Source organism: Dermochelys coriacea, chromosome 24 (assembly GCF_009764565.3).
Source record: "Dermochelys coriacea isolate rDerCor1 chromosome 24, rDerCor1.pri.v4, whole genome shotgun sequence".
NCBI lineage: Eukaryota > Metazoa > Chordata > Testudines > Dermochelyidae > Dermochelys > Dermochelys coriacea.
Genome location: NC_050091.1, coordinates 8026412 through 8041547, shown reverse-complemented (window position 1 = coordinate 8041547; position 15136 = coordinate 8026412). Strand labels below are relative to the sequence as shown.

Below are 15136 nucleotides of genomic sequence, written 5' to 3'. Positions count from 1 at the left end.
ACTTAATGTCTCTGGGCCTCAGTTCTCCCTCTACAAGAGAGATAATAGTCCTGCCCCGCCTCACACGAGTGTTGTGAGGATAATGAGTTACTATTTGTGTGGGACTCAGATCCTATTATAATGGGGGCCAGATAAAATAGATACCGATAGCGATCGGTGAACCAGAAAGAGGCTGTTTTAATTCTCAGATCCCAGTGTGAGTTTGCAGGGCTGGCCGTTAGAAAAATAAATCTTCTTGTAAATGTAGCCAACTTAATTTGAACTCATCGAGTGCATATGTGCCATGCCACTTCTAGATCACTTCTCTGGGGTAAAATAACTCCTCTTTAGGACTGTAGTAATATAGGTACTGCAGGAGATACAAATCTAGTGATTCGTGGTTGGACGCTCTGTGGCATGATGGGAAGAAAGGACTGTGATGGATTTTCTCTCTTCCAGAATTACAATGGTGTGTCAGATGTGGAACTAAGAGTAGCACTACCAGACACAACAACAGTGACAGTCAGGGTCAAAAAGAACAGCACTACAGACCAGGTGTATCAGGTAAGGTACATATTTGCATGAAGCTTTCTAAATATCTGAAATAGATTAATGTGGTTCAAACTTGAAGCAAGACCCTGCATGCACAGAGAGACCTTTCCCATTGCTGTGATCCGTGGTGGGTGTGTTCTAATGGAACTGTTCCTGCAATAACACAACAGGGAAGAGTGCTGGAGAAATCCAACCTTACATCTTGGTGAAATGGTGTTTCCTTTGGCAGTTTCTCCTGCATGGGCAGAGTCATCGTTCTGTTAATTTTCACTGATTATATCTTAAAAGCTGCAGCAGGATTTCTCTAATTACTAGACAAATTTTATCTTGCTGCTGCAGAGAGTTAGCTGTCTGCAGGCAATGAGAGCTTGCAAACCCAACATATGATTCTTGTGCGGCTGTCTAGTAGGGCAGCGACTTGAGTCTTAATAGGAACTGTCTGCGTTGGGGAAATCGTGAGCGTGGGGTTAGTATTTAGCTGCCTTGTAGAGTTGGACTAGCAGATTTAAGGCCTGACCCTGGGGAGGTCCTGACCCCTCTCAACTCCCATTGAAGTCACTGCAACATCCCACACCATAGTGATCTTAACTGGTTTACTGCTTCGTGAGTATGCCTAGAGTGTGGTGCTGCCATCAAGGGATCCATTTAAAGTAGGTTAACAAAAATGCAGCCAATGCTGCTGTAACTGAGGATGGTAGCTCATAGAGAATTAATGGGGGATACAGGTTCAGAAGGAAACCTGAACAAATGCAAGTGTTGCTATAAGTAACAGAGCCAAAGGACATGCATGATAGTAAAATCTCATGGGTTCTAGATTTATGCAGTGAAAATCTGTGCTTGTCTGATTAGATTCTGTATATTAATGCATTTAGGACACCGTCTATTGAATTGCATGCTTGTATCGAGCTCCTACTTAAGCATGGCTCTGTTAGCATATAGGACTGAAGTTTTGCTGGAAAAACTCCTAAGGGAAGCGGGGGAGGGTGTCTGTGCCTGGTGTACTAGGAACTGAAACCTGAGGCGCCAGAAGAAAAGATGACCTAATTGTCAGCTGTGGCAGTGCTTGAAATCTGGAGCAGTTTACAGAAGGAAAGAGCGAGAGACGCTGAGCCCTAGTTAAATAAAAACTGCGATTGAACACGAATAGTGTTAAAGCTTTCCTTGGTGACTAATACCTGGGATCGGTGACTTGTAAATAACATATGTGAAGCTAGGCTGGCCCTATCCTCGAAGAAGGTCAGATGAGGGCTGAACACTATTTTGCTGACACGATTTTTCTTTTTGGTTGCACTTTAGGCTGTGGCTGCTAAAGTAGGAATGGACAGCACTACAGCAAACTACTTTGCCTTGTTTGAAGTGATCAATCACTCCTTTGGTAAGTCTCAATCCTCCCAACCCAACCACGCAAAAGTTCTGCAGCGGCAGAGCCTGCTGGCTTTCTCATTTAGCTCTGATCTCCTCTCAAAATCCAGAGCCCTCAGGGGAAATCTGCTAGGCCTTGGAGACTCTGATAATGAGGAGCCCTTGAAGTTTGATAGTTTTTGCTTCTGCTAATGCTTGACTTTCCCTTTTTTAAACAGTTCAAGGAGACTAAACTGTGAGAAACGAAAACCTGTTTTAGTTTTAAGGATTCCAGTGTGCTTAAGATTCTCTTTATAGTGTCCAGGAGGATGAAGGGCTGAGAACTCTGATGGCATTTGAGCCTTGGTTGTGGGAGTCTGGGGGTTTTGATGATGAAACTGCCCTGCCAGCTAAAGAGAAGTAAAGCATACTGATTTTATCTGTGTTTTTTTAAATCATTATCAGCAGTGCTTCTGTTTTTCACCCAGTTTCAAACTGAATTTGCTGAAGCAGAAGAAAGTCCAGTAACTTAGATGTGAATGTATTCAGTTTTATGTGCTAGGCTTTGAGCCAAGGGGTCCTGATTCCTAGCCCTGTTCCCACAATCTGTATATTAACAACTTCCTTATATAGCTGCAGGCGTGCCCTAAATCCTTGTGCCTTGTGTTATGTTGCTAATTGTGCAATATAGGCTGAGAATAGTACAAACTGTTCCCGCTGGCTTGGATTGCAGAGGCATTTTAGATTTTTAAGGAAAGCACTTCTAAAATATCTCTGACACAGCAGACTAGATTGGCATGCAGCTCTTGATCCTGGATCATCAACATTTCATGGTTCATTCCTGTGTAGTAGCCTCAATCACAAAATTACCACTTGATGCCACCAAGTTGACAGTTGCTTTACCAGAGATACCTGGTGCTGAGATGACAGGGCAGGATCCCAGGGCTTTGGCAGATCTGTGTGTGGGGAGCTCGGGACTGGAATCATAGAATATCAGGGTTGGAAGGGACCTCAGGAGGTCATCTAGTTCAACCCCCTGCTCAAAGCAGAACCAATCCCCAACTAAATCATCCCAGACAGGGCTTTGTCAAGCCTGACCTTAAAAACTTCTAAGGAAGGAGATTCCACCACCTCCCTAGGTAATGCATTCCAGTGTTTCACCACCCTCCTAGTGAAAAAGTTTTTCCTAATATCCAACCTAAATCTCCCCTACTGCAACTTGAGACCATTACTCCTCGTTCTGTCATCTGCTACCACTGAGAACAGTCTAGATCCATCCTCTTTGGAAACCCCTTTCAGGTAGTTGAAAGCAGCTATCAAATCCCCCCTCATTCTTCTCTTCCGCAGACTAAACAATCCCAGTTCCCTCAGCCTCTCCTCATAAGTCATGTGTTCCGATCCCCTAATCATTTTTGTTGCCCTCTGCTGGACGCTTTCCAATTTTTCCACATCCTTATAGTGTGGGACCCAAAACTGGACACAGTACTCCAGCTGAGGCCTCACCAATGTCGAATAGAGGGGAATGATCACATCCCTCGATCTGCTGGCAATGCCCCTACTTATACATCCCACAGTGCCATTGGCCTTCTTGGCAAAAACGGCACACTGTTGACTCATATCCAGCTTCTCGTCCACTGTAACCCCTAGGTCCTTTTCTGCAGAACTGCTGCCTAGAAGAGCATGCTGCAGGACAGGATTGAAATGTATTGGCAGAGCTGTGTAGGGAGCCCAGATAGGAATGTCAGGCATACTGGAGTTCAGAATTGGGGTGTATTGGCAGAGCTTCACACAGGAGGTTTTCACACTGCGTGATTCTAACCAGTGCTATATAAGAGCTGGGTATTAATAATAGTTATTCCTTATTTTTACGAGTGCCATGCTTCTCAAACTATTGAAAAGTTAAACGCTCTAGTTAACCTTCATGGCGGGTGCGTTGGTAAAACTCATTCTGAATATCCACAGTTCTGTATATACTGTACACACTCCATTTAGTTTCTCTGCAAACAACTGAGCTCCATCTGTGATAGTGCAAGGACAGTGTTCCTACCTGACTGTGGGCTGAAAAATCACTCAGGTGGGGTTATGCTGGCTCACACTGTGTTTTTCTCCCTCGTTGTTTATCAAGGTGGTTTTTTTTCAATACAGTAAATTCACAGCAAAGGCATGCTGCCTATGGTACCAATCATCTCGAGCTGGTATTGAATAGCTTGAAGGCAGCTCCTTTGTTACTGACTGCTGTACGAGTCTTTGTTCTGGTTCTGATGGCAGACTGCCCAGATAGTGTGAGATCCTCCTGTCGCTTTGGAGAATCTTAAAGCAGCTTCAGTGTGTGCGAGAAAATGTATTGTACTGTTCTGAAGCGCTCGATGATAGATCATAAGAATCGTAGCCCCACTGGATTCCATGTTATCCACTCCCATAGGCCAAAGCAAGACTCTTCCCTGCATTGTTTTCTCCTGTGGTTTAAATGCCCCAGGCCAGAGACCTAAAATCTAAGGCTTGAGCAGGATACATCCCTATACTCTTCACGAAGAGTGAAAACAAACTGACGGTCTGACAAATGTGGTCTGTCTTCGCCAAGTGTGGCTGCTTTCAGCTGAAGTCCTGCGTTACACAGCTGCTTTCCCACACAGACTTGAGGTACAGCCCCTGGACAGCAGTGTTCCCCAGACAGCAGGTCAAGCAAGTGGATTCTGGTTTCATACAAATTCCTGGTTTCTGGGGTGCCTGTGTGTTGACTTGAGCCTGCAAATGACTAGCCTAGTAAAGCTCTGACATTGTGAAGGCAAAAGTCAAATGGGGGAAGGATCTTGGAAAAAGCAGAGCTGGGGTCTTGACCCCATCTGCTCCATGGGGACCTGCTCACTCACTCGGCTTTGCATTGCATTAGCTGAGGCAGTGTAACTTCCTTGCGGTACAGTTATTCATGTGTGTTGCGGTAGCGCCTAGGCGCCTCAGTCATGGGCCAGCAACTCATTGTGCTAGGTGCTGTACAGACACAGACCAAAAGGATGGTTTTTGCCCCAAGGAGCTCAGCCTACTCTTCTCATACATCTTGCAGTGCGTAAACTGGCACCCAATGAATTCCCACACAAGCTCTACGTACAGAACTACACTTCGGCAGTGCCGGGTACTTGTCTGACTATCAGGAAATGGCTCTTCACTACAGAAGAGGAAGCCCTTCTGAATGACAATGACCTCGCAGTTACCTACTTCTTCCACCAGGTAGGTGCATGTGAATTCCTTGCCTCGGAATGCTGAACTAACTTCATCACAGGCCATTTAAACCAGCTCCCACTCGTGTTGCTGTAGCAATTTTGAAGTCCAAGACACTGAATGCCTCAGCGCCATGAAGAGCTTGGGGTGGGGAAGGCCCCGTCCTACGTACATCACTGTTGTGTAAGAAATGGAAATTGATGGTTGAGTGATTTGCTCACTGTTGCCCAGTGACTCCGTGGCAGGTTCATAAACAGAATACAGGATCCTGCTGCTCCTCATCACTGGCTCAGGCCCTCAAAGAGCAAACAGAAGACCTCAGGAGTTTAGACTCCGTCTCCTGCTCTAGCCACTAGATATGCTAGGACTCCTGAGTTCTTGTCTCTGCTCTCACTGACTCGTCTCGTTTGGCAAGTCACTTCACCTGTTTTCCTTCATTTACTCCTCTGTAAAACCAGTGTCACCTACTGCCCCAGGGTGCTGTGCACTGAATTCATATTTGTAAAGCACACGACTATCCTGTAGAAGTGCCAGGTAAAAGTACTTCATTTCAGACCAGTGAAGAAATCCCTTAATTGTCTGTTGAAGATTCAAGTTTGCTCAGTTTCCTTCCCCCTTTTTTCATTTAGGCTGTGGATGATGTAAAGAAAGGTTGCATCAAAGCCGAGGAAAAGTCCTACCAGTTACAGAAGCTGTCTGAGCAGAAAAAGATGGTTATGGTATGTTTGTTGTTCTCTCATTACTTGGAAATGGCTATTTCCTCTGGCAAATGAAGCCAGGTGCATTGGCCCTGGATTGTGCCTTTCCGGTCTGCAGTGAAGCTATAAAAGTACCACTTTCCAAGGGATGCTGTGTTTGGAAGAGCACTGTGGGTGTATTTGACTTGCGTTGGTTGAATACACAAGGGAATGCAAGGTTATCACGGTGCTGACTGGTAAGCGAGACTCCCAAAACACTCGGTGAGTTAGTTTGTATGGAGCTAATGTCCATATACCAGATCATGCGTTGCTTTGAGTCAAACTCCCTTACTTGTGTGGTATGTGCCGCTGGGGCAATACTCAGTTCTTGTTCAAGTTACCAGCAAAACATTGAGCTGGTATATCTAGGGCACTTAAAGACTTTTTATAAATCACTCAGTTGGGGTCCTTTTATGGCAGCTCTTCTGCCTGTTTAGTATTTGATCATCAAAGGGCTGTTTCCATCCGGCTCTGTTCTAAGAACAGGAATGGTCTGACCAGTGGTGCATCTCCTCCTGTATCTCTCTCTCTGTGGCCAATACCAGACGTTTCAGGGGAAGGTTCTAAAACCCATTGCCAAGCACTCTGCATAGCTAATGCTTGTGGCGCTAGTGTAACTTTATTTACACACCTCTGGCTTCTGGTCTGTGCCAACGAGGCTGCGCACGAGCAAGCTGGGTGTTACCCTGCCTTGTACATCACCACACAGTGAGCTGAGCTCTGGTCCTGGCCTCCCTGTTGCTGCTGGGGCTGTCAGAGGCAGAAAATGTAGCTTGAAGGTCAGAAGAATCACTGGGCTTGTACGTGGAATAACTTACTGAATTGCTCTGGGATCACTGAGACTGAACTGAATAAACATGGGGCTTTCCGCTGTCCTTTATGACTCTGAGCTCCATCCTGTCAGGTTTTATTTCCCTGACCACCTTTGGTGGATGCTCACAGCCTCTAGCATTGTTCCCGCCTATAGATTGCTGGTCTCTAGTGCCACTGACCTCCTAATTTGAAATCCTCTCCCCAGGTAGTCTTTGCCAGCTCTTACTGTGCCTTGTACTCATGGGCGGCAGGTATAATAGGCCAGGGAGGTGCTGCCTCCCCCAGGGCTGCTGCGGGTGCCGGACCCCTGGTTGTAGTGTTTGGCGGCAAAGTTTGTTTTATTATGCCCCATGCAGGTTCCAGGGTGGCTGAGGAGGCACATACAGTACCAGCTCCTCATCCGTCCTGGAACCTGCATGGAGCATATCAAAAGCGTCTTCTACAGATGCTTTTCCCGTGGGCGGGTTGGGTCTGGGGAGGGGAGGCACAGCAAGGCTGTGGCCAGCCCCAGGCTTCTCCAGGTGCGGGGAGGCTCGGTGTTCAGCCACCCTGGCCGGGGCTCCTATGCTCATGGGAGGGGTTTCCAGGCTGAACCTGGCCCGGGGCTCCTCCGGGCAGGTGGAGTGGGGAGGGAGGGACTCGGGGCTTTGGCCAGTCCTGCAGGGCTCCTTCACTTGGGGCTTCGGCCAGCCCGGCTGGGGCTCCTCCAGGCGACGTGGGAGCACTCCGGGCTTGTACATGGCTGGCCCAGGACTCCTCTAGCTGAGAGGGCTGGCCTGGGGCTCCTCCAGGCAGGTGAAGGGGTGTGGGGGCGCTCGAGGCTTTGGCCAGCCCAGAGCTCCTCTGCCCAGGCCTGGGGAGGCTTGGGGCTCCTGTAGCTGGGGGGTGGAGGGGCTTGCCGCTCCAGCTGTGGGGAGGGTGCGGGCAGAAGGGGCAGAGTTGGTGGCTAGCCTCCCCAGAGAGGACTCCACCTGCTGCCCATGCTGATACTAGTGGGAGCCCTGTTGACCCTTTTTGATGGTAACAGCTGTCACAGATCATTGCTCTAGGAGCTTGAATGCCTCTGTGGGGAGCTCCAGTTCACCTGTGAGGCATTCTAATCACTCCCTAATCCATGTATTTGCTTACTACAGTGAATAATAATCATCCTCCTCCCCCTGCCCACTTCACTGCTGAGCTGGTGGGACACTCCAGTAAGCTTTGAGCCCCTTCCTTTATGGGCTGTTCCATCACTGGCTTTTCAACTATTGCAAACATCATAAATAAAAGTTAAAAGGCAAATGTGAAGGTAATATAATTGGAACACTTCACCTGTGCTAATTAATAACTGTTCCTATTGCAGTAGAGTCTACAGGTCCCAGTTGTGATTGGATCCCTCTTGTACAAGGAGCTGTTCACTCACTGGAAAACATGGCTCTTGTCCCCAAAACCTTACATAAAACACTTCAAATCATAAAGCTAGGGGGAAAAATTAAGGTTCATATTTGGAGTACAGGATTGTAGTAAGGGGCTGCGGGGCACTGAGGGGATTGCAGAGGGTTGAGGTGATGGGGAGGGGCCTTTCATTTGTTAAATGAGCCAACACATCACTTTCTTGCTTTTCTCCAGTATTTAAACATGCTACGGACATGTGAGGGTTACAATGAGATCATCTTCCCCCATTGCTCCTGTGACTCCCGGCGAAAGGGTCATGTGATTACAGCCATCAGCATCAAGCACTTTAAACTCCATGCCTGCACAGAGGAGGGTCAGCTAGAGGTAAACAACTCAAGGGCATGGCAGGGCTTCCTGGGGCTGAGGAAGTTCAGCTTTGCTGCAGGAAGAGGCAGAACACTTGGTTCCCCATTCCTGGGATACTGCAGCTGCTCTAAGAGTAAAGTTGAGAGCAGGATGAGGTGGCTTTTAAAACAGGGTGGTAAATGCGCTGCTGCGTGATTACAGGGACGGCTGCTATGTTGGATTCCCACAGCAAGCTCTGCAGCATTAGCAGAACCACTCTGTATCACCACTTCCCCTGCGTGCCATTCTGCAGCATTCCCGGGACTCCCTTGTTTTTTCATCTCTTCCCCTGCACTCTGCTTCATGGTTCAGATCTGCCCTGTAGCATTTCAGGAGCTAACTTGCATCCTGACTCGGCCTTGGCCAAGACCCTCCCAACTGGAGCATGACCCGCTCTGGACCCTGATCTCTTCTTCTGTTTAGAACCAGGTAATAGCATTTGAGTGGGACGAGATGCAGCGGTGGGATACAGACGAAGAGGGAATGGCATTCTGTTTTGAATACGCACGAGGAGAGAAGAAACCTCGATGGGTTAAAATCTTCACCCCATATGTAAGTGATCTTGTTAACTACAAATGCACTAAGGAGAGGGACTTGCCCAGTTTTTAGAAACTGGTGTAAAATTCTCTTTGCTCTGATCTCTTGGTGTGAGAGAAGATTTGACACTCAACTTTTCCTTGTGCTGCGTAACCAGACAGCCACAAGGAGGAGCCAGAGATGCAGTAAGTTCTTGCTGGGTAGAGCTGGTACCTTTGTCTTCCCCTGCTGTAAACGTAAGTTGGGTGTACAGCTTCTGACTCCCGTCCTGCTCTCTGATGGCTGTCGTTTCGGAGCTGCACAGCGCTATTGCTGCTGCGCTTGGCTTTATGTCAACCTAAGAGAAGGCTGCTTTATCTTTTCAGTTCAACTACATGCACGAGTGCTTCGAGCGGGTGTTCTGTGAGCTCAAGTGGAGAAAGGAGGTAAGATCCTGTAACTGCACAGAAATTGCTTAATACATTTGTGAGTTGGCAGTAACCTTTTCCTGGCAAGCTTTCATACGCGTTCACAATATCGGTCCACTGCCCAAACAGGGAGGGGAGTAGTGTGGAGGGCTGATAGCGGGGACTCCTGGGTTCTATTCCCAGCTCTGGGAGCGGGCACATGGGAGTCACTCCTGGGTTTTATCTGCAGCTGTTGGATGGGAGTGTTGGTGAGTGACTAGAACAGGGAGCTGGGTGTCAGGACTCCTGGGGCCTGATCGTCTCGTCCTTTGCGTAGCGTAACTCCTTTTGAAGAGATGGTACTGGGCGTATGTGGCATGGGGTAATCAAACACCCGCATCTGCAAGTCACTGCCTGTGACACCTTGGGCAAGTTACTTCCTTGCCTGAGTCTTCTGATCTGTTAAAAGGAGAGAGCAAAGCCTCCTGCTCCCAGGAGGGTTATGAGGACTGCTTAATTGTTCATCAAGAGCTTTGAGATCCTGCAGGGGAAGGCTCTGTAGAAGTGCAAAGTATCTTTTTTTTTTTTTTTTTAATTATACCAAGAATCCCATGCTCAGAATCTGTCAGTCATGATGTCCTCTTGGTAGATTATTAAATTTTTAGGTGGGACTCTGGCTGGTGGTGGGGCTTCTTTCCAAGCCAAGGAGACCTTAGCAAATAAGCCCATCCCACCTGTTCCTTGTTCACTTGTTTGTATTCAGTGTTTTCTATTTCTACTGCATGCTCCTCTCCTGGTCCTTAGAGGAGATGTTTGGCCACCCCTCATCCACCTGCCAGAGTCTCCCTATCCCCATGTGACTGCTGCCTGGCTCTGTGTCCCCATAGTACAGCTTCCTGCTACAGCTAACTGCAGTGTAGCAGGGAGATGGCAGAGGAAGGTAGCTGGCAGCCTGCCCCCCTGGCAGTTGGCTCAGAGGAGATAATGCAGAGTTCCTCTGCGTCGGATGCCAAAGTCTGATATTAGCAATGTGCTGGGCATCATCATGTATAGTGTCTTGAATCGTACCTGTTGGAAAACTTGTGCTGCTCTATTGTCTTGGTGATTCTCAGCCATCCCAGTACGTAAAGGGAGATGGTGTCTTCCTTTCGGAGCCTTGGATATAAGCAACTGCTGGAGGCATGATACTGCACTAAATGGGCCATTGGTCTGTTCTGTGCTGCTAAGCTCTGCTGCTTAACCATTACCTCTGAGGATCAGCTCTGTCACTTCTAGAGGCTGCCTGCTTCAGGATCAAGAGACGATAGAAGTGACTAACTTTGCTTATTAGAACACTGTTGGGTGCCATCTCTGAACACAAGCTGCCTGGAGCAGATGTGTATTTCTGTAAGGACTGACGTGCTGATGTTTGTGTGGGCTCCTATACCCCAGAGATCTGAGGCTGGTATGTGAATATGCTCTGGCAGTCTGGATAGCTCTCATCTGTACATAATCATGCCTTTGCCACATGCACTGCTGGATTTCCTCAGGGGCAGCATTCGCTGTGGTGGCTGGCAGGATTTTTGGCTCTTAATCACATGCAACAGCTGGGCACGATGGGTACACAGCGAGGGGGAGAAGAGGCTCTTTGGTCAGTGTATACAGACTTCTAGCTCCATCCGTGTTCTTTGGGTTGGCACAGGGCAGCGTTCCGTTGGGACCTCGTGTTACTGTCTTCTGCTTGGGAAATATTGATCTGCTCCAGGGGCTAAGTCCAAACGTTCGCATCTCTTTCTGCACTTGTGTCCGAGCAGAGCTAGCAGCAGCCAAGTCTGAGCATGTGTGGTGAGCGTAGGTCGTCAGTTCCTAACAGAAAGAATAGTTGAAATTCATTGCCTGGTGCTCTGGGGTGCTTATTGGAACCTCCCAAATCCCATCCCTAAATTTACCCTAAATGCACCATTACCATAGAAATAGATTTAGTCCCCTCCCACCCCATCAGTTTTTATTTATATCCTTTATATTTTTTTTCTTGTAAAGGTGGAGGAGGAAGCGACAGACAAGCATAACAAGAACTTCAGTAAAGACAATATGTGCAGCAAGGTAACTGGGGTAAAAGCAAACAGCATCTGGGCTCTCTGAGCCAGTCTGATTGCTGTACTGCGGACTTACTATTTACTTCCTGCTTCTCCATTCCAATTTCTGCTAGTGTAGAATAGCATTCATAATAATGTCAGCTTGTCCTTAAAGGAAACTTGCAAAGCAAAATATTTCCTGCTGCTTTATGCTGGGGAGAAACTGCCATGCCGCTTTAAGAAATGTTCTTTGTTTCGTTACATTGGAAATATTTAGTCCTGACGGGTCCTGGACACTGACAATCTTTGGAGGACCTGGAATGAGACTTTACCTGTGAAGCTCTCTCTACTCCCAGATAAGAAAGAAATGGGGTCAGAAAGGAGCAGTAAAGGGGACACACATTTTTCAGTTTCTTTAAAGGACCAAAGACTAATTCTGGCAGCTGCATGCCAACTTTTACCATGGTAGTGCTGAAGGGGCGTCCTGGTACCACTTGATTGGCAGGTCCTGATCTCCTTTCCATCTCAGTAATCAAGGGGTTAATTGAATAGTGGGGTCGGAAAACATCTTGTGTAGCTGAATCTTTTAAGCAAAGCTGCCCTGCTGTTGTCTGCTAAGCAGTCACACTGAAGCATTTCTCACTGATTCTACAGATTTTAGCCTCAAATTTTGCCCTCAGATGCCCCCAAGAAGTTTCCATTGCCTGACTGGGGTTTTCTATCTTAAGCCTAATCTATGGTTAAAATTTAGACTGGCATAGCTGGATCAGTCTGGGATGTGAAAAGCCACACCCCCATGCGACGTAGCTATGCTGACCAAACCCCCAGTGTAGACACAACTACACCAACAGAAAAGTGCTCCTGTCAACGTAGCTAATGTCATTTGGGGAGGTGATTCTATACATTTGTCGGCATGTGCTGTGTCTCTGCTAGGGGCTATGTTGGTGTAGGCACTGTAGGGTAGACGTAGTTTCAAGGTTTTATTCTGCTGCCCACACCTTAATATACAGTCCGAGTGTACGTGACACACGACACATGAGCCAAACCCGACACTCGTCCCATCGTGTTGCGAGAGCCTAGGCCTTTGGTTTACTGCTGGAGTCCTGAGGACCTCCCCTTACCCATTTTCTGCTGTGCTTTAACCTCTGGCTGCGGTGCGGTCTCCAGCCTTTCTGCTGTGCCAAAGGCTCCTGCAGGGTAATCTTTGACTCCTCATCTCCCCATTGCTGGCCTAAATGCACTCAAGGATTCATTAGTCCGCGTTATAAGGGAGGGTGGATGAGTTCAGTTGAGGCTCTCCAGTGAGCGCCAGCTCCTGTCTAGTTGCCTTGCACTCCTCCTTCCGAGTGAGAACCCAGCCATTTCTACTGCTGAAGTAAAGGCCACTTGCAGTATCTCTGAACGCACTCGACTCTGTCCCTCCCCTCCAGCTGTGTTTGGATGCAGCGTCTGGTTCTGCGTAGGCCTGTGCTGTTGACTTGCATCTCTGTGTGCCAGAAATCTTGCCAAGTGAAGTCTCTGCAGACTGCTGTGGCCTATTCCGTATGTGCAGGGGTGGAGGGGACACAATGAGCAGCATGGAATTTCCATACTTGATTGATTGGCCTGTAAAAATTGCTTATGACGTTTCTGTTTGCCCGCAATGCCCCTTCTGGCTCTGGAGAACTCAGATCTAGATAATTCTCCTTGCTAAGATTCCAGATGTTCTTGCATTTGTATATGATGCCTTCCACTTAATTGCTCAGGTTTCAGAGTAGCAGCCGTGTTAGTCTGTATTTGCAAAAAGAAAAGGAGTACTTGTGTCACCTTAGAGACTATCAAATTTATTTGAGCATAAGCTTTTGTGAGCTACAGCTCAAAAGCTTATGCTCAAATAAATTTGTTAGTCTCTAAGGTGCCACAAGTACTCCTTTTCTTTTTAATTAATTGCTCGTAGGTCCTAAATTAAGGCACTAAGTCACTTAGACCTCCAAAGCAACACAAAAACGGCAGCTTCCCCTTTTTATTTAGCGTTTAAGCAGTGCCAGTGGCTGCCATTTAACGTCACTGTGGTTACCTCAAATAGTACGCGCCGTATTCCCTGTGCTAAGAACGTGGGAATGTGAATCTCAGCCAGCATTAAATGTCAGGTTTGCCGTGGTGACCACTGGACAGCTGGAGTAGTCAGTTGCTGGCTGTAAAATGTGGTCAGTAATATGGCTAGAGAAGAGATTGCGATTCACAGTTATTCAGGGCTTAGGGTCCGTCTCCACTGCAGTAAACGTCTCTGAGCCTCTGACAATTGGCTCAGGCTAGGGGGCTAAAAATAGCTGTGTAGACCTTCCAGCTCTGGCTCGAGCGTGGGATCTGAAACCTGGGGGAGGGTCTCAGAGCCTGGGCTCCAGCCCCAGCCTCTATACTGCTGTTTTTAGCTCCACAGCCCAAGCCCCGTGAGCCTGAGTCAGCCGACCTGGGCTCTGAGACTCGGTGCCAGGGTTTCTCTTTGCAGTGGAGACGTACCATGAGTGTCATGTGGTGTTCAGGCTGTCAGATGCCCCCTTGTGGCCATATGGAAGAGTAGATCAGTGGTTTAATTCAGTCACAAGGGTGACCAGCACTTAAACGCTGTGGTGATAAGCACTAAATTAGAGAAACTCTGGAGAGGGGGGAAGCAGCCTTGACTGAGGGAAGCCATGTGTTTCCATTCCCTCTGCCGGCTCCCAAAGCAATCCGCAGAGGAATCAATTCACTACTGAAATGCAGCCACCTCTGAGTGGGGATTGTGAGTGGACAGCCTGGGCACCAGGCCACAGTGGTTATGGGATTGGGAGGGAGGAGTTGAGACAAAGGACACATGGGCAAAACCCTCTTAAGAGATTTTTAATGACCATTCAGCACAACCAGGAACTTTGGTTTTTAAAAGCCTTGTTCAAAAGAATCAGTGCAACAAACCACCCGACAGTTGGATGAATTTGCTTCAAAGAGGAACAAAGTGTGTGCAACCTGTCTGGATTCCCTCCTTCCCTTTCTTGGGAGTTCACCTGTTTCAGGCCAATGCTGGTTCCCCTCCAGAGCACGGCTTCCCATGCCCACTTGCTGACAAACCTCTAAGAGATGGGAGTATAAACCCCTCCCCTTTATAACACACTGCCATGAGACTGACTGCAGCTTCCGCAAAGGCCCCTGCCATGAATGGAAACCTCATCCTTGCTGGGGGGGTGGGGGGGGGTGTTAATCTACAGCTGCACGCCCAGGGGGAGTAGATCTTTGCTATTGCTGCCTGCCGCAAGGCTGGTCCTGCAACCCTTGCTTCCAGCGATGGCAATTACTAATGGTTATTGGTGTCATCCATCAAGCCTGTTTGTGCAGCTGCTGCAGGGAGTGCAGTGGGAGCAGAGAATTGCAGCCTGCTCATCTCAAGGAGCTGGGGATTGGAGCTCCGGGTACCTGAATCAGTTCTGCACCCAGCATTGGCAAGGAATCAGTGTGTGTGTTTGGAGATCTGCCTGCTTTCAACCACCACGCTGCTGTGTCCTTAGACAGACAAACCTAGGGTGATGGTGGGTTTGGGAATCTGAGGGAGAGGCTGCCTTGTGCGGTGGGCTAGAGCGCCAGTCCTTTCCCTCAGCAGCCCTGTCTGGGTCTCAAGTGAACAGTCGATTGCAGAGCCTCCATTTGGCCTAGCTTCACTGCCAGGCTTTGCCCAGGATTGGGTTACAGGGCAGCGGAACGGAGGTTGCGAGTGGGGCATGAGGCGTTGGCA

General features: G+C 48.2%; 1 protein-coding gene across 2 annotated transcripts in view; it reads left to right on the top strand.

The window, feature by feature from the left end:
- SNX27 (sorting nexin 27) overlaps window positions 1–15136 on the top strand; it is a 47634-nt gene that overhangs the window by 31032 nt on the left and 1466 nt on the right. Inside the window, exons 5-12 of one of the 2 annotated variants that reach the window (XM_038382682.2) lie at window positions 439–543; window positions 1828–1906; window positions 4934–5097; window positions 5718–5807; window positions 8247–8396; window positions 8841–8969; window positions 9320–9379; window positions 11360–11422. In XM_038382682.2, coding sequence (XP_038238610.1) covers window positions 439–543; window positions 1828–1906; window positions 4934–5097; window positions 5718–5807; window positions 8247–8396; window positions 8841–8969; window positions 9320–9379; window positions 11360–11422 — 840 coding nt within the window. The remainder of the gene's footprint in view (window positions 1–438; window positions 544–1827; window positions 1907–4933; window positions 5098–5717; window positions 5808–8246; window positions 8397–8840; window positions 8970–9319; window positions 9380–11359; window positions 11423–15136) is intronic. The other variant, XM_038382683.2, reaches the window with a different exon arrangement.